This window comes from Haliotis asinina, chromosome 4 (genome assembly GCF_037392515.1).
Source record: "Haliotis asinina isolate JCU_RB_2024 chromosome 4, JCU_Hal_asi_v2, whole genome shotgun sequence".
NCBI classification, from domain to species: domain Eukaryota; kingdom Metazoa; phylum Mollusca; class Gastropoda; order Lepetellida; family Haliotidae; genus Haliotis; species Haliotis asinina.
In genome coordinates, this window is record NC_090283.1 from 5,848,177 (window position 1) to 5,864,680 (window position 16,504).

Consider the following 16,504-nt stretch of genomic DNA (forward strand, 5'->3'; position numbering starts at 1 on the left):
CCAAGGGTGTGTCAGCGGTACACTGCAGATAAACTGAAGCGGGTTTAAAATCACCACAACCTCTGCTGTAACATCTCTAGCTAAACAACGCAATGCATGCTTGATCACTTATCGGCCTGCATGGGGATAGTGAACCTGACAGACAGGAGCTGACATGACGGCTACTGAGACGCAGAAGAAACAACTACATCATTAGTTACATCTGGATTGCAAAGACACCAAGTCGATTACGGGTTTGACACGATGTCTAACTCAAAATCGAGGCGCTGTGATGATTTTGAAGTAGGAATATGCTTGTGAAATCCACCTGCACTTCTGACATACTTCATATTACGTGAATTAAACCTTTCCATACTCAAATCAATACATATGATAACAACACAATGTAAGGAAACAACGGAATTTAACATCCGGATTTGACCCAGCTTTAAGAAATTGAGCCACCCGCTTACCGCCCACCCGTATTGAGCCCCACTAGTCGATCGACACTCAGACCCGAATAGACCTCAACCGATAACTGACACAGTTGTGTTAAACTGTCGGGTCTGTCGGTTGAAGCGAGAATATATATTTGAAGTGTAGGAAGACGTTTAACATCACGGCTGCCGAGGACAGAATTACCTTGCAGTCTGAAATACAAGTATACCAGTGTCAGCCTTCCTCCTTCTTTGTCCCCCTGGGTGAACTCGCCCATACAGTAACGTCACGGTTCAGCTGAGTCTACTATTTATGACCCCTCTATATCGTCAAACCAGTAGTGTAATAGCGGGGTGGTTGGGACGACATGCTCAACGTATACCGTCTTGCAAAGCGTTAACTATTGCAGGCTATCGACACACAGTACCCTAGACGCTTTTGTCGTAGTCCACCCGTCCTTTGGAAGACGATGAAAGACGTGGCTTGGATTACAAATGTCATGCTTCATTCCACCATGCCTATTTGTCCGAGAAACGTGTTTAGCAGAATTTTCTAATCAGGTCTTTCTCTCAGTACCTACCTACTCCTTGTCTTGCTTATGACACGACATATATGATGTGTGTATTATTAACAACGTAATAACTTAATAACACACAGGACGTGACAAATCACTGTGGGATACCCAGACCATAAAGGTAAACAACGAGACATATTTCATCGCATGCTATTCGGATGCGCTCTTGCATAAATGAGAGTGAAAAACAAATACACGAGGCCAGCATGTAGAGAACGAGACCAGTCAAGCGGATTATTCTGAACCAGAGATAATCTGTGTAGATCGAGGCAAGCAGTAATAAGAGGGTGCTGGGACCGAGCTGGCGAGTCGCACTGAAGTCGGACCACCTCTCGGTATTCGTAGTCAGTGGGACATTTACCTGGCCACAAACATCCCACGGCATACCTGGCAGTTGACAAATGTTGTGGCACCTGTAATCAGCTGTCATATTTATGGAATAGTCTGTGTACACCAACATCATGGCTAAAACATCGGCCGGCAAAGTAAGTACTCACCCTGTATACTGCTTGTATATTTCACCGCGTATCATCTATATATCAGTGTGTGTCGTGTATATTTCAGTGTATATGACATGTATATATCAGTGTGTGTCGTGTATATTTCAGTGTATATGACATGTATATTTCAGTGTGTGTTATGTATATTTCACAGGACATTTAACTCAGAAGGTTGCAACAGGGTCTATATATCACTACCACTGTTTTTGTGCGATACAAAGTCAGCAGTAAGCACAGTCTGGGTTGCTCGCAACAAGTTTGTTCCCTGTGATATATTTCATGTATGTCACTATGTATATTTCATGTATACCGCATGTATATTTCATACATATGTGATGTTGGCATCGGGTATATGATTTATATTTCGACATCATGCAAAAAATATGGTGACTTTGAGTTGATTTTCTGAACTCAGCTATCATGATGTACAAAGAGCTTTGTTCTTGACGATGAATTCAGTCACGTGGTTCATGGTGGTGATGAAGTTTAAAGGTTGTTCGATAATGAATATGATGAATATGATGATGATGATGATGATGATGATGATGATGATGATGATGACAACTCATTCTCCACCTGTAAACTGATGTCCATATATAGGATCCTCTGTTCTCCGAACACTGACAGAACCGAGAATTTATTCCAGGCGCGACCGTGATTGTAGTCTCAAGTGGTAAAGACTCAAATCAAGACTATTCGAGTATCATTTACACAAAATACCCCTAGCACATCAGTGTCTACTGCCTCTCTGTGTCAGCTGTTCGGGTGCTACCGGAATACAGGTACTCTCTTACTGACCCAGGCTGCGTGGCTTTCTGAGGCGTCACACGTCACATGTGGTTCATGCTATCGATGAACAAACAAACACACACACACACACACACACAGAGAGAGAGAGAGAGAGAGAGAGAGAGAGAGAGGTGAGTGTGTGATCAACACTGAGACATAGGTCATACCACACACGTGACAGCAAGCAAAGACACGGGTGGGTACCCGTTGTATGTGACAGCGAGCACACATACCTGTGACCAATAGAGTCTCTATGTGATACTGGTGTAGGGCAATTCCCCACCAGGGAATATGGTAAGTTGGGAATTGACTAGATTCCATGTGTCACTAACTATATCTTTTGAATCTTAACACCATCATGAATAAGAGAGGTTTTGAGGTTTTGCTGATTAACTGTCTACAATATCGATTTGTATTCAATGTGATCAACTTTTCGTTTATCAGTCTATACCTTGTTATGTACGTGCCAGGTATGACAGATCTAAGAGTTCAGTCTGCCAGGTCCATAATCCACGCTACAGTAACGTGACGAAATGCAGTAAATATTTCACTTGACGAGAATTGGGCATGTGCTGTACCACAAACACAATCTAAATTAATCTCTGCCTGAATCGGTACAGGTTGTGTTCTATTCAGAGCAAATCGGCCGTGCACACTGAACACAGTCTGGTGTTCTCTTGATGACCTGATAAAGTAGAACACGGTCCGATCTGACGAGATTTGGGTTTAAGACGATTATGAAATTCGTGTTTTCTATCGATTTTATACTTATAAGCTTTGTTTCCATTTACAAGTAATTATTTTAAACCATCATGAAACTGCTCTTGAATAATACACTTAAGAACAGAAACGTTTTTATCCCCTAATCTTTATCCATGACACTTTCGTTCGGGGGAGACACTGGAGGCCTGTGGGATAATCCGTTTTGTCCACTCAGAAGCCAGTAACCCCGGCCCGCTTTAGCTCCCCACGCAGATGGTCTGCGGGGAGGGGACCCGCCAACGTTAGCCTTCCATCTGGAATCAGGTTCATGATGCCAAGTGAAGAGGTTCAACTTCGGGACAATAATTCAGCTGCCGAGTGTTTGCTATTTCCCATGGTTTCACAGATCTGAAATATTACTGAAAAGCAGATTCACTATATCCTGCAGTATCTGTTCAATGTAATCACCCATTTTTCTGGACTCCCCGTTGAAGTATGAAAGCTGGTGTTGTGATGGAGCTGTACTACGTAACTGAGTATTCAAGTATTCAAAGCAAAGATTCAATCATGTATAACTTGTCGTGATGACATTCTATTAAGTTGGCCAGAATAGAAGCTTGAATATTTTTATTATTTTCTAAAGTTTACTGAAAAGAGCAGTAAGTGAGATTATGGACCTGTTCACGCAAAAATCTAAATGTGTATTTTGTGCCGATGTTGCTATGCAGCACCTTTATGCACATTTGCAGGTAATTCTTCTCGGACTGGCACAATCATTACACGTTTATTTGAACTACCGTAGTTTGAAATAATAGAAGTTAATGTATATCAGTGATCAGTCATGGTTCAATGACTATCGAATGGCATCTCAGCCTCCACTGATTAACACGCCTGGGCCAGAAGAAGACGGGACACTTGGATCCCCTGTGTTACGTGAGCCAGAAGAAGACGAGACACGTGGATCCCCTGTGTTACCTGGGCCAGAAGAAGACGAGACACTTGGATCCCCTGTGTTACGTGAGCCAGAAGAAGACGAGACACGTGGATCCCCTGTGTTACCTGGGCCAGAAGAAGACGAGACACTTGGATCCCCTGTGTTACGTGAGCCAGAAGAAGACGTGACACTTGGATCCCCTGTGTTACCTGGGCCAGAAGAAGACGAGACACTTGGATCCCCTGTGTTACGTGATCAAATTACATTGACGGTAATGCAAGTCTTCCACAATTTTGCCAGATCCAGTTCCCTATTTAATGTGTGCAGTATGAGGCTCAATAGGAAAACACTTGACTTGGCTTTGCACGTGTTTGTGATGGGTGACCCGTGAGGCCGGATACGTTCACAATTTCAGTAAAAAAAACCCAACAAAACAACAATAATAATAATAATAAAAGGAAAAAAATCGTTGCATCGATGCTATTACGCCACTGCTTCATACCCTGTTTTCTATGACACACTCTGAACCATACGGACTACTGGTTTTACCTCTTTTGTTTACATGCTTCAGAAGTCAACGAGGTAGAGTACTCTCCCTTTCGTACTCTTAATGCACCATGGATTAATATGACTGTTTAATACCCAGCACTTGACATCGCTGTAATCCAACATAACGCCATTCGTGCTCGCCACTTTTACTCATTGTGTGCCGAGTTGTATCAGGAATCATGGCAACACACAATGAATGGGATTAACATACTCTATTGGCAGAGGCACCTTGTAACACTGGCAACACACAGTGCTGCATAAACACGAATAGATTTGTCAGTGAAATTGCTTTAGATGGACACTCAAAGCCGTATTTTGTTATAAAAAAGATCAGATCTACTATTGTTCTTGCGGAACAGAAAAGAAAATAGAGGTGTGAGGCCATGAGTCGGAAGGTCTTACCACTTATTGAAAACTACAAAAATGGGTATAAGCCCACTGTATTGAGGGAATCTGTGTTGAACTGGCATAAGTTGCTGACTTGAAAGACCTCATTTCAGAGGGTTTGATCACTGGCATCAGTTGCTGGGTTGAAAGATCTCATTTCAGAGAGTTTAACCACTGGCATCAGTTGCTGACTTGAAAGACCTCATTTCAGAGCGTTTAATCACTGGCATCAGATGCTGGGTTGAAAGACCTCATTTCAGAGGGTTTAACCACTGGCATCAGTTACTAGGTAGTAAGACCTCATTTCGGAGGATTTGATCACAGGTATGGCATTCGTTGCTGGGACCTAAGATATCTGACCATTGTCACTCGTCCGATGTGTTTCTTAATTACTGAAATCAGATGCGAAGATGTAAGACCTCACTGACAAGGGTTTGATCTCTTAGATATGTGTCTGTAGGTGTAGTAGCAGTTGAACGGGTTTCAGGTGAATCGCAGTAGCTATTTTACATGTACACAAAACTGATTGAGAAAATATTTTATTAATCGTCTAATTACGTAATCAAGCCCGAGAACATTTACCCGGGGCGATGGCAAGTGGGTAAATTAAAGTAAACCCAGGACATCAACTTTCCACAGCTGTCCCCGTTCTGGGCAATGTCCGACCAATCATCACCCTGATCCATGTGTACGGAAGTTCTAGTTACCGGGCTACTGGAATAGTGCTCTAGTTATTGGGCTGCTACTGGCACAGTGCACGGAAGGGTCGTATATCACCGCATTGTGATTTGTTTCACAACACTATAGCCAATGAGGCTTACTGTCAAGCTCACAATCCCATTCATACATTCAATATATATCTTACACATATTCGATTCACGCTAGGGCAACGAACGACATAAACACGACATAACCGAGGAAATTGTGACATAGTTACTACTCTCAGTTTTGTGTGGTAGGTTATTGACAGTAGTTATATTTACATCACAAGAAGTTCCAGTCCGATTACCCATTGGACATATTACCCATTCTAAGGTGTCGATCTGTGCCCCAAATGGCTTCAAGGTCATGTGTAAATCTACCACCCTGCGCTACTCGGAGTGTATCCTACAACCAACAGAGCCACTAGCAACACCTGAACAGGATTAACATCAATATGGTATTTGTAAATTTACGTTTAAGCTATCAAAAGTATGTTTTTTTCAATGACTTGGCGGGCAATGGATTTAATGGAGATGATATGAGTACATCATAGTTGTGCAGACTGCTTAATGCTGCTGATACTATTCATACATAGCAATAATATTATTAAGTATTCATCCATTGGAGATATGCAGAAATGTACTTTAAACAAGAGAGATATTTAGAAAGAAGTACAAGTCAGAGTTATGTATCCACAATGTCAGTTAGAAAGTGGTCACACATGTGCACCAGGTGTTGCAGGTTGATGTGAGCGGACACAAGACAGTGAAGTGACATGGAGGTCCAAGAGTAGTGCACCCTTGCCAGAAACTGACAACTGACACAGCAGTTCACCGATGTAGACAAGATATAGTTTGGCTGATAAAACACTGCCTTGTCTTACACCTCTCGAAACATTAAACCAGTTTGAGCTGACGTTGTTGACAATCACACAACTCTCAATGTTGGAATAAATGCTGTCAAAGACGTATCATACCGCACTACCGATCGTCAGGAGATGCTGCTTGTAGAGGAGGCTAGCATGCCAGGCAGTGTGAAATGCTTCAGCACTTGCACTGTCCGGAAACACAAACATGTCGATGCTTATACATCACCTACAGGCATAAACAATCGATACCGACCAGTGTAGGTTATAGTCACTGGGCGCTTGCTGCTGTAGTTACAGGGCGGCGTTGTGTCCTACTGGTTCGATCCCCGGTCGGGTCATACCAAAAGACGTAAAAATATGGTACTTGTTGATACCTGCCTGGCGCTCGGCAGTAATGAGTACAAGGGCAGGCCGGAGTCGGTATTCTGTGTCTGGGTGGGGTATTGATGCTTAACTGCGGTATGATATCTCGGCGAGCTAGCACTATGAAACCAGGTTAGGTCTGGGCTAGTACAAACAACCACACATACACAAGCACACACGTCCTCATATGAGCGAAATCTTCTCGAGTAGGACGTTAAACTCCATTTCACCTCACCTCATCTCACCTACTGTTGTACACTAGAGCGTAATGTTATACGTCCCAGACACCATCATTGCTACTTTACGGGTGACTGTTTCAAACAAAGGTGTATTTAAGTATTATGCGTGATGTCTTGCATGCCACAATAAAACCGATGGAATCAATTCGTAGCTAAATTAAACATATCAGTTTCAGTCTGAGTGTCATTAGGATACAGAGTCTGGCATCCATTGCGTGGTGTGGAGTAATGAGTGTTGGCTTTGAGCGGGGTTTACAGTGTGACATGTATTGTGTGTGGGATATAATATAACCGGGCTAAAATCCTCCGATAGAGAATGTTTCCCTTGAGAGGTGGGGAGTGACAAGGTGTAAGGGTGTATGGCTGTTACAAAGGGAGATGGCTTCGGCCGTGTTTGTAGAAAATAACCTTCACGTGTAAATACGACCAGGTAGTAGCTATCACATTGGTGGCAGGTTTAGTTAAGTATCCTCGGAGATTACACGTGTTCATCGCACCCAGTTTTGCTCAATGGTCAGTATCAGTACTCATGGTCGTGCAGTCGATACATACGAGTTATAGTACGAAGAACCACATGATACGAACTCAAGGGTATATAGGACCCAAAGTCCTGGGTTCTGTATGCATACAATTTGACAAAGGACGCAACGAAATAAATTAGCGAGTCCACAGATACGCTGAAAAACGAAAGTCCAAATATTCTTTTTTTAAAACGTTGATCAAATAACAATTAGTTATCACTGAATCTGAATCACTGATACTAGAATGGTTATGACAACACTTGCAGTTTATTTACTGTGATGACCATCACAAACAATTCAAAATCGGCAACTGAATCGCAACAATATTATGACGTAGTATTAATAATAATATTTAAGTGACTGGGAAAACCATCTTATAGTCCACGACTCTTGAAAACTAAGAAGATGAATTCCGGGGACCCTCAAATACAGAACTCAAGGTAAATCCCTGTCAGGGAGAGACGTGATCGCAGTTTGGGCGAGAACGAAGGGATCTGATCACAGGATAGATAACTGACTGAAGGATTACACTGTGGGGAGGGGCGGGGACCCGTGGGAACATTTTGTCTGCCTTGCTAGATATACTGTTCCAAGAATGTAGGGGATAGTGGGAATCACGAAGTTGTATCATCTGACCAGTACATAGACGATGCCACCATATTTACAGGGGAACAGTCGATCAGACTATACTGGTTCAGGAGAACAGGCGATCAGAATCTACTGGTTCAGGGGAGCAGGCAATCAGACTCTATTGGTTAAGAGGAACCGGCGATCAGACTCTACTGGTTCAGGGGAGCAGGCGATCAGACTCTACTGGTTCAGGAGAACAGGCGATCAGAATCTACTGGTTCAGGGGAGCAGGCAATCAGACTCTATTGGTTAAGAGGAACCGGCGATCAGACTCTACTGGTTCAGGGGAGCAGGCAATCAGACTCTATTGGTTAAGAGGAACAGGCGATCAAGCTGTGTTGGCTCAAGGGAGCAGGCGATCAGACTCTATTGGGTGTATAATTATGTTTGTGCGATAATATCGTGGTGCAAAGGGTTTTAAGACGGTCGAGGTCAAATTACAAATTCATTTAACATATTTTGCCTCAAGGTTATTCATTTCTGTACGTGGACGGGGTACGATTACACACAACCCCAGCCAGTTCGGCGTGGGTGACAGAAGGCTGAAGCCTGGTCTGACAAATTGACTTTCATGTTTAACAACATTAAGTAACCATTATAAATTCATATTTCCATTTGCGCAATCCGATGTGTACACATGTCAGATTTGTGAATATATATTAGAAATACTCAGTACTCGTTCGTATATTTACAGCCATAAGGTATGAGGACCAGTTAACTGAACAAGACAACAAACTATATGGTATTTAGAGCAGATTTTTGCTATCATCAACACAGATGTTAGAAATGTTAGTTTCTGAATATTCGCCAACTCTTCATCGGACTCACAGGTGTCAAATATTTTAGCGGATGTGAGGGTTTGCTCGCCTGACTTAAATGAATACTACCATTTTCAAATGAAAACATTATATTAACACCTGATCACCCGGTTATACACGAAGGCAGGTTATCGTACCGCACCGCACCCCACCCAGTATTGCACCTAGTGTACCCGGGGATAATGGACGTCCACACGCCCAAGCCCCTCGTGTCGACATCATTATGTAACAGAACAGAGAAATCTACATGCCACGGTATGGACACACGCCCATTATTGTAAACTGCTTACACGCCAGGATGAGACTGATCAAGCAACAAGTGCAGGGGAAGTGACATCTATGTTCCACCTCCAATGTGGGACATGTACGATTAGCCCCGCATAGTAATTGCAGATGGAGATATTTGCTATTGAGTGAGTGAGTGAGTGAGTGAGTGGGTGAGTGAGTGAGTGAGTGAGTGAGTGAGTGAGTGAGTGAGTGAGTGAGTGAGTGAGTGAGTGAGTGAGTGAGTGAGTGAGTGAGTGAGTGAGTGAGTGAGTGAGTGAGTGAGTGAGTGAGTGAGTGAGTGAGTTTGCGATACCTCTAGTATATCACTTTCCTCTTTGGGACATTAAAATAGGCTTGGACAGACAAACACGGATTAAGCAGGAAAGACTTCCGCCTGTATCCCCCCTTGTGGATTAGGGGCTGAAGTCTCACCGATTTAGCATGGTAGCGGGGGTTTTCCGTCAATGTATGTTGTACGAAAGTTCCCGAATGGATAGTCATACGCTATTCAAATTAGTAATATCACCAGATAGTAACCTCTATGTTCCTTGAATCTGACATCGTTGTTGGACGCGGAGCATGGATACCCAAGTCAGTACACATTCGGTTAACTTCAACATGCTGCATGTCACACAATACATTATTCAGCTGAGGTGACGTGGAGGTCACGCGTTATATCACAATCCGCCTCACCAGTGCACGGCGTTCTACCTGTAGAAACGGGTATAACTTGATACAACACCCGCCAGATAATGTACACTGTTCTGGGTCAGGGGTGCTGTGACCGGGGGAAGGAGGGTTGGGGGGTGGAGTGTATACAATGGAGGGTGGGGTGGGTGTTGTCTCAAATACAGACAAGAGAATGTGATCTTTTATTGTTCTTTAAATGTCGTTGGTTTTCCGGTACTGTGAATATCATATGTCTTGTTCCCGGGAAATATCGCGCTCAAGATAAGTTATATTACCCGCGCAGGATAACGTCTCATTTGTTGGCGCAATCTTAGATAGACTTATTCTGTTGAAAGGATGTATTCCAAACCTGTTGCGCAAAGCTATCAGGAGGCACTGCCCTATGTAGAATACACGCAGACACATGGTACATGGTGTCGACTCTGACATGGACGCAGACACACGGTACATTGTGTTGACTCTGACATGGACGCAGACACACGGTACATGGTGTCGACTCTGACATGGACGCAGACACACGGTACATGACGTTGACTCTGACATGGACGCAGACACACGGTACATGGCGTTGACTCTGACATGGACGCAGATACATGGTACATGGTGTCGACTCTGACATGGACGCAGACACATGGTACATGGTGTCGACTCTGACATGGACGCAGACACATGGTACATGGTGTCGACTCTGACATGGACGCAGACACATGGTACATGGTGTCGACTCTGACATGGACGCAGACACACGGTACATGGCGTTGACTCTGACATGGACGCAGACACACGGTACATGGCGTTGACTCTGACATGGACGCAGATACATGGTACATGGTGTCGACTCTGACATGGACGCAGACACATGGTACATGGTGTCGACTCTGACATGGACGTGTGACAGAGATGTGGACATATGGGTAGGGCACTGGGCACCTTTAATGAGCTGACACTTCAAATCTTTGGTAGTTGATAAATAGTGGAGAGGACGCCATGTCACTGCTGCGTCGTGGATGATTCACCTAAAAAGCTGATGGTGGGGCAGATGTACAAATGTACCCGGGAGCGATTCTTGAGGCTCAAGCCATTTTCTTGTTGATCTCTCGTGTATAATTCTATTAGTATAAACTAGTCCATGCAACACCAGTCCACTTGTGCATATCCGATTTTGTGCATATTCCAACGCCGGGTCCCAATAGAGACAGTCCACCTGGCTGGCCTGGTGTGCAATCATGCCCGACACCCTCCCTAAAACACCGCTCTCAAGTCAAGAGGACACCGAACAGGTTGAACACAGGTAGATCTAACAGGTGCTGACTACTGCAAAGCTGCAACCCTCCCCTTGCCAGGTTTCAGTTTTAAGAAGACGGAATTGTTTGCATACCTTCCACCCAATATCCTGAAAATACGTGCATATTCTCTGACCGATGTCAATACTCAACATGCCACGAAAACCACACACATATCCCCGTGTGTCTACCGGTGCCCATGCCCTAACTACCACCCCCATATTCCTGTGTGTCTATCGATGTTCATGCCCTGAAAACCACACCCATATTCACGTGTGTCAGTCGATGCTTTGATGTTTATGCTGTACCTGCCACGCCCATATCCCCGAGTGTGTACCAGCAAGGGTCGGAAGGGTCGACCACTGAACACACACCATGTATTATTCATTCATATAAGGCCTTGTGGCAACTCCCCGTTCTGTCCTTCCAGGCAATATATGAATACAGACTATGTGCCCAGCTACCGACTCCGTGCAGCATAAAGATAATCGAGTACGCCAAACAGACCAATATTTGGCATTCATAAACTTATATTCATCAAGCCATGTTTATCGCAGTATCAATGAAATCGTTTGTGCCGACATGGTTGATTTATAAGTGACGCTGTGCTGTAGACGGTTAATGAGTTTTCATATCAAATGTCAGAAAGTTGGTTTAGGATGCATTGTAGATATTTATTCTAATCTGAAAAAAATATTTTACTGTCGTATCATTTCAAGCCATAACATATATAAATGAGTGAATGAATCACTACATTAGAAACGCGAGACTGAATGTCAAGAGCTACAAAATCCGGACACCTTGGCATATTAAAGCAGGCATTCATTTGATAAAAGCCCAGAACATTTCAAAAGATCATGTTAATCAGTTTATGTCACGTCATTCGTCGTCTCACACTGTCCGCACAATCAGAGTTTAACACACTACTTGTACAGACACTGTGTGAAATCATGAAACCCGGGTGATGGTTTAACTGTAAACCTGACACGTACTGTCAGTGTCACTACCCCAAGAACGACCTGACCCTCGTCACAGGCAATGCTGCAGGGCTCAGCAATGGCGACGGCAACTTCCACAGACGTGCCCGACAAAGGTACCCACAAAGCGAGATCTCTGTTGTCATGATTGATTGGACACATCTCACAAGCAGGGTGGCATAAGCTATTTATCACCTGTACCCGAATTAGGAATGGACGTGTGCAGTGGGGTTGTAGAGGTCATCTCGGGCTATTTAGTGTACGACACTGGTATGTGTCTGGTTGCAGATCTGCCGTCTCACAAATTCATACACTAGGAAATATTTGAAAGTTTTGTGGCACTGGTGGAGAGATGATGATTGTCCAACCAGTCCATGACAATGTCCAGTTGACTATATTCTACTCTATTGTCCTGTTGTACTGGCCTGTTTGTTATCCCGGACCTTGCTTGAGTGGACAGACCTATAGTTCCATAGCCCGTGTTCCCAGTCCCAACAGTCGGTGTCTTGGTGATGCTGTACCAATACAAGGTATTTATCAGTTGTCAGGGGTATCTTCCTGTCTACAACTACTTGATGCCACCTGCAGCTCTGTCCACTTATGTCCACATTGAACACAGTTCAAGCACATGAAGATCGGTTAGAATTGATCTTCAATAACACATGCTTGTCGTAAGAGGTGGGTTTCAGGCTCGTCGACGTGGTTGACACATGTGATTGCATTCAAACAGCGTAGGACGATACTAATGATGTTGCTCACTTGATTGTCTGGTCCACTCTCGATTCCACTGATGATGATGATGCACTCTGACACGCTGCCGCACCGCCACCGCAGCTGTTGAGAGGTCAAGCTTGGCCGTAACATTAAGCCTCTGCGATTCACACTTGCTGTCTTTAGGCACAAACATTAGTCATTTGACTGTTTGCCTGATTCAGTTTCATGAGAGTACCAAGGTTTATCGGCATCGGGCATATTCCTGTCCCTGTTTTTCAACTAAACGCAAGAACTGCCTCCTGTCATATGCCAGTTTCCGAGGGGAGCTGACGCTGCGCCACGAATACTATTCAGTGTTCATTGTTCACTTTTACTGACAAACTGAGTCTTAATGTAATGTAATCACACATCTAGTGGTACACTCTATGATTTGTTGATTGTTTTAATGCCGCATTTAACAAAGTCTCTAGTGTTTGACGTCGGTCTGTAAAACCTCGTGTCTATATAAAACAATCCAGTGATCAACAGTATGAGCATCGATCTAGGCAATTCGGATACCAGGCCATGTGTCAATCAAAACAGCGAGCCTGACTATCCATTCACGTTAGTCGACTCTTACAGCAAGCATGGGTTGCTGAAGATCAGTTCTAACCCGGATCTTCATGAGTACTGAGGACTATGAAAATACCCTGACATCTGATGACCAGAAAATGTGTGGGTCCCGTTGAAACCGAGAGTTTCGGCATAGTAGGAAATCATTCACGGAACAAATTGACCTATGTGTGAGGCAGCTCTGGACGACCAGCAGGATTTTGTATGGTCACGTTCTATTGATTATCTGGCTTGACCGGTGATCAAACTGTGACAAATCACACTCCGGTGTCACGTCCTCTTGATGCAAACAAAGGCAGCCTTCGGCACTGACCGAGTACATTCCACATATACAATGAACAGACAACTACGTTCTCATAGCAGTTTGAATGAGTCCGTAAGCTTTTGACAATAAGAGGGGACGGTGGGGTAGTCTAGTGGTTAAGTCGTTCGCTCGTTACTCTAAAGACCCAGTTTCAATTCAACACATGGCACCAAAGTGTGAAGTCCATTTCTGGTGTCCGTCTCGGTGTCCTGGGTAAAAGAGACGTAAACATCAACTCACTCATGATAAAACATCCGCTATGAAAATAAAACAATGAACAGCGAAAAGAGTTATTTTGACCAACATTGCCCAGTACTGGAGTAGAGTTCACGGAGCTAGTTCAGTACTGTACAGTGTTGGTTAAGGTGAACTCTACTCCAGTAATGAACTAGCTCCGTCATAACCACCCCGCCATACAATACTGAGATAAAAGTTTCCACTTTGACCTACAGACAGTACTGAGAAGGGATAGTTCACCATAGCCAAGGTCACAGTGACCAGTGTACGGATTTGCGTTATGTCATAAACCAGATCAGTTTTCCGGTGGGCTGGGTATGATTTATGCTGCTATATTTCACGTCAGTCCATGTACCTGGCGGTTTCCATGCTAACATTATAGAAAACTACAATGATACAATGACGCATTGATAACCCATAAATTAGTTTATGAAGGCATTATACTTATACACTCAGAAGTACTGCTATGTTCATTAAATCCGGGAAGGATAAAGTCCTAATCGTTTTGTATCCATGTGCTATAAATGTCAGTTGTTGAAACATGCGACATATAGACCGCTGAAGGCATGCTGTGGTGCCCTGTTGGCATTATGTCAGGTCACTGAGGTCGTTGGATCTGTGGTAGGTCGTTAATGTCAATTAGAGATCTTCATGCTCTAGTCAACCAAACAACTGACAGGTCTGTGATGTTACAATACACCTTCAGTGTACATTGAATTTTACGGAAGCGTCCTAGTTCCACAGCCTGATTTTTTTATCTCCTAATTAAGACTTAACATCTCCTAATTAGGACTTAATGTCTCCTAATTCGGACTTAATATCTCCTAATTAGGAGCGACTATGTCCTAATTGGGAGATATTAAGTCCTAATTGGGAGACATTAAGTCCTAAGTAGGAGATATCAAGTCTTAATTAGGAGACATTAAGTCCTAATTAGGAGATATCAAGTCTTAATTAGGAGATATTAAGTCTTAATTAGGCGATAAAAATTAGACTGTGGCACTGGGACGTTTCCGTAGAATGTAGGGACGTAGCTGATGAAAATGTTGCTGGATCGTAGGAGCCACGTCGGCCTAGATTATCTGACGAAATATGTTTGGACATGAAAGACAAAAACAAAGACAAAACGAAAAACAAACAAACAAACAAAAAAACACACACACTAAAACTGATATTCATTGATTGCAGAAATTTCAAGACACAAGGTGTTCACGAAAAGACTCATCACGTCCAGCCCTACAAGAAATACTTGCAAAAGAAATCCCACGATGACGTGATCATGGTGGCACAAAACATTATTTATTCAAAGCATCATAGGGTTTTTTGTGGAGAATCATTGAACCACATTTTTTTATTGCAAGATAAACCGTCGCGAAAACAGTTTGATAAGGGTTCCTGATTAGACAAATAAATAAATGCAGTACATGTTGGTATTGCCCAGTTTTGACAGAGACATAGATTAGGTAGTGTCCAGTGTAGACAATTCTCAGACTGCAGTCAAAGAAGCTTAGTTCTGTGGTAGCTCGTTGAATTCGTTGCCTCCAAGTATCTATTTATAAAGCTTATGAAACTAAACATATACGACTTACCTCAGGGCTCCAAGTGTGAGTCAGCGGTCCTGTACATGTGAGGGGCAGCGTAGGACCCGCTTGGCCAGAGCCCATTGTCCGGCATAATGGTCACTTTTCAACATATCACCCATGCTCTTTAAACATAATAATCTTTTCTGATAAATTCATGAACCTCGTGCTTAGTATGCGTGAATGTAATCGCTCAAATATTTCGCGTTTGATTTCTCATTGGGCAATGACTAGAACACTTTGTCCGTCAACTCATAGGCCCGTCCAAGTACACGTTCACCGACAATAGCCTGTGCTTCCAGTTCTTGCTGGACAATAAAATATATGGAAAATAACATTCCTGCATCATTGTTTATTATTTTGTACGTTGCATGTGTATACATAGCTACTAGTGAGGGAGTTAGGTTTTACACTTTTCTGGCAATATTCCAGAAATATCACGAAAATTTACTCATTAGTAGGCGACCCTCTGATGTAATCTGCACAACGTTTTTGGCTGACTGGGACGTTTGACACACAAGCAGTATATTATCTTCAAATGAATCAATCATAGCAAATATGCAGCTAATGATCTTATATATAGTGAGTCGGTTTTTAGATACATTTCATGGTTACATTTCAATACCCCTCAACCCCTCCCAGTCTTCCTCCATTCTAGTTCACCTTTCCTTCTGTATGTCCCTTTCAGGATACAATGTTTCTTCACACGGCCACTACCACGCCCTACATGCAACCACACCCAGTATTTGCACTGCATTGTGTTCAAAACAAACCAAAATATCTTTCAACATTTGTGCCAACATTGATGTGTTCCATCTTCTCCGTCACAAGGGTGTATCTATCTGAA

At 43.3% G+C, this 16,504-nt stretch overlaps 1 protein-coding gene across 3 annotated transcripts in view; it reads left to right on the forward strand.

The window, feature by feature from the left end:
- Nucleotides 1-1,094: 1,094 nt before the first annotated feature.
- Nucleotides 1,095-16,504, forward strand: part of LOC137281221 (myosin-VIIa-like) — a 45,336-nt gene continuing 29,926 nt past the window's right edge. For all 3 annotated transcript variants that reach the window (XM_067812346.1, XM_067812347.1, XM_067812348.1), the window contains exon 1: nucleotides 1,095-1,476. In XM_067812346.1, the coding sequence (XP_067668447.1) occupies nucleotides 1,453-1,476 (24 nt within the window). In that variant the 5' untranslated portion in view covers nucleotides 1,095-1,452. The remainder of the gene's footprint in view (nucleotides 1,477-16,504) is intronic.